The 1,892-nt window shown below is 61.0% G+C and overlaps 1 protein-coding gene across 1 annotated transcript; it reads left to right on the top strand.

The window, feature by feature from the left end:
• The first annotated feature begins 6 nt into the window (after nucleotides 1-6).
• LOC119345562 (probable alpha-glucosidase Os06g0675700) lies at nucleotides 7-1,886 on the top strand. Its single transcript, XM_037615591.1, has 2 exons — nucleotides 7-80; nucleotides 163-1,886. Exons 1-2 carry the CDS (start codon nucleotides 62-64, stop codon nucleotides 1,884-1,886), a joined length of 1,743 nt encoding a protein of 580 aa, XP_037471488.1. The 5' UTR covers nucleotides 7-61.
• The last annotated feature ends 6 nt before the right edge of the window (nucleotides 1,887-1,892 follow it).

The following is a 1,892-nucleotide window of genomic DNA, read 5'->3' as shown; positions in this document are numbered from 1 at the left end:
CGGTCCCTCCCCGCTCGACGTCGTGGACCAGTACACACAGCTCATCGGCCGCCCTGCCCCCATGCCCTACTGGTCATTCGGTACGAGTACCTTCTTGGTAGGCATATATCCATATATATGCTGGCTCTGCTCTGCTACGCTCACTCGATCTTGCACTTGTAGGGTTCCACCAGTCTAGGTATGGCTACAAGAACGTGGCTGATCTGGATGGCGTGGTCGCCGGCTACGCCAAGGCCAGGATCCCACTGGAGGCGATCTGGTCGGACATCGACTACATGGACGGTTACCAGGACTTCACGCTGGATCCGGTGAACTACCCGTCCAAGCAGCTCCGGCCATTCGTGGACCGGCTCCACAACAATGGCCAGAAATACGTGGTCACCGTACACCCGGCTATCAAACGGCAAGCAGCACCTCACGAGGACTTGTTCCTCAAGCGAAACGGCGCCAACCTGGTAGGCGAGGCGTGGCCAGGCGAGGTCTACTTCCTGGACTTCATGAGCCCACGTAGCACCCAGTACTGGGCACGAAAGATCTCTGAGTTTCGGCGGACCATCCCTGTGGATGGGCTCTGGTGCGACATTAACGAGCCCTCCAACTTCAAGCAGTGGCAGCCTCTCAATCAGTTGGACGACCCGCCCTACCGCATCAACAACTCCGGCTTCCACCTTCCCATCAACTACAGGACTGTGCCGGTCTCAACGGTGCACTACAACGGCGTGTCCGAGTACGACGCGCACAATCTCTTCGGCCTCCTCCAGGCGCAGGCCACGCACGCCGGGCTGCTCAGGGACACCACACGCCGCCCCTTCGTGCTCAGCCGCTCTACCTTTGTCGGCTCCGGCCGTTACGCCGCGCACTGGGCCGGCAACAATGTCGCGCGGTGGGACGAGCTTGCGCAATCCATCAACACCATCCTCAACTTTGGCCTTTTCGGCATCCCAATGATGGGCGCCGACACCTGTGGCTTCAACGGCAACACCACCCAGGAGCTCTGCAGCCGCTGGATTCAGCTTGGCGCATTCTACCCGTTCGCCAGGGCCCACGCAGAGAAGACAACCCTCCGGCGAGAGCTCTATGTGTGGGAGCCGACGGCACGGTCGGCGAGGAAAGCGTTGGGGATGCGCTATCGGCTACTGCCCTACATGTACACGCTAATGTACGAGGCGCACATGACGGGGGCGCCCATCGCGCGGCCACTCTTCTTCTCCTACCCGCAGGATGCCGACACCTATGGCGTGGACAGGCAGTTCATGCTAGGCCGCGGCGTGCTTGTCTCTCCGGTGCTACAGCCCGGCGCCACCACCGTGGACGCCTATTTCCCGGCCGGCCGGTGGTTCAGTCTTTACGACTACTCCCTCGCCTACACCATGAAGGTCGGCAAGCGCGTGACCCTCCCGGCGCCAGCGGACTTGGCAAACGCGCACCTGGCCGGCGGCAACATCCTACTACTGCAGCATGCCGACCTCACCACGTCCGCTGCACGCCAAAGCGAGTTCCACCTCCTTGTGGCGCTCGCGGAGAATGGGACGGCCAGTGGGGAGCTGTTCTTGGATGACGGCGACTCGCCGGAGATGGGCGCTGTGGGAGGCAGTTGGACCCTGGTGAGATTCAGCTGCGACAGGGAGGAAAGCAAAGGCATGGTCACCACCAAGGTGAGTTCACATGTGGTTCAGAACTCATACGCGCCGAGTCGGGCGCAGGTCATCGGCAAGGTGGTCTTCATGGGGCTGCCGTCCGCACCAAAGAGCTTCGCTATCTATGTAAACAGCGTGCAGCTCAAGGCAGCCCGCACCAAGTCCCGGACGAGTGGAGTCTTCAGCGTCAGTGGCCTGTCGCTGGCAATCGGACAGAAGTTTGAGATAAAGCTTGTCATGTCCCATTAGTATCGA

Source organism: Triticum dicoccoides, unplaced genomic scaffold (genome assembly GCF_002162155.2).
Source record: "Triticum dicoccoides isolate Atlit2015 ecotype Zavitan unplaced genomic scaffold, WEW_v2.0 scaffold2513, whole genome shotgun sequence".
Lineage (NCBI taxonomy): Eukaryota > Viridiplantae > Streptophyta > Magnoliopsida > Poales > Poaceae > Triticum > Triticum dicoccoides.
The sequence above is the reverse complement of the archived record's forward strand: the minus strand, read 5'-3'. Positions and strand labels throughout refer to the sequence as shown.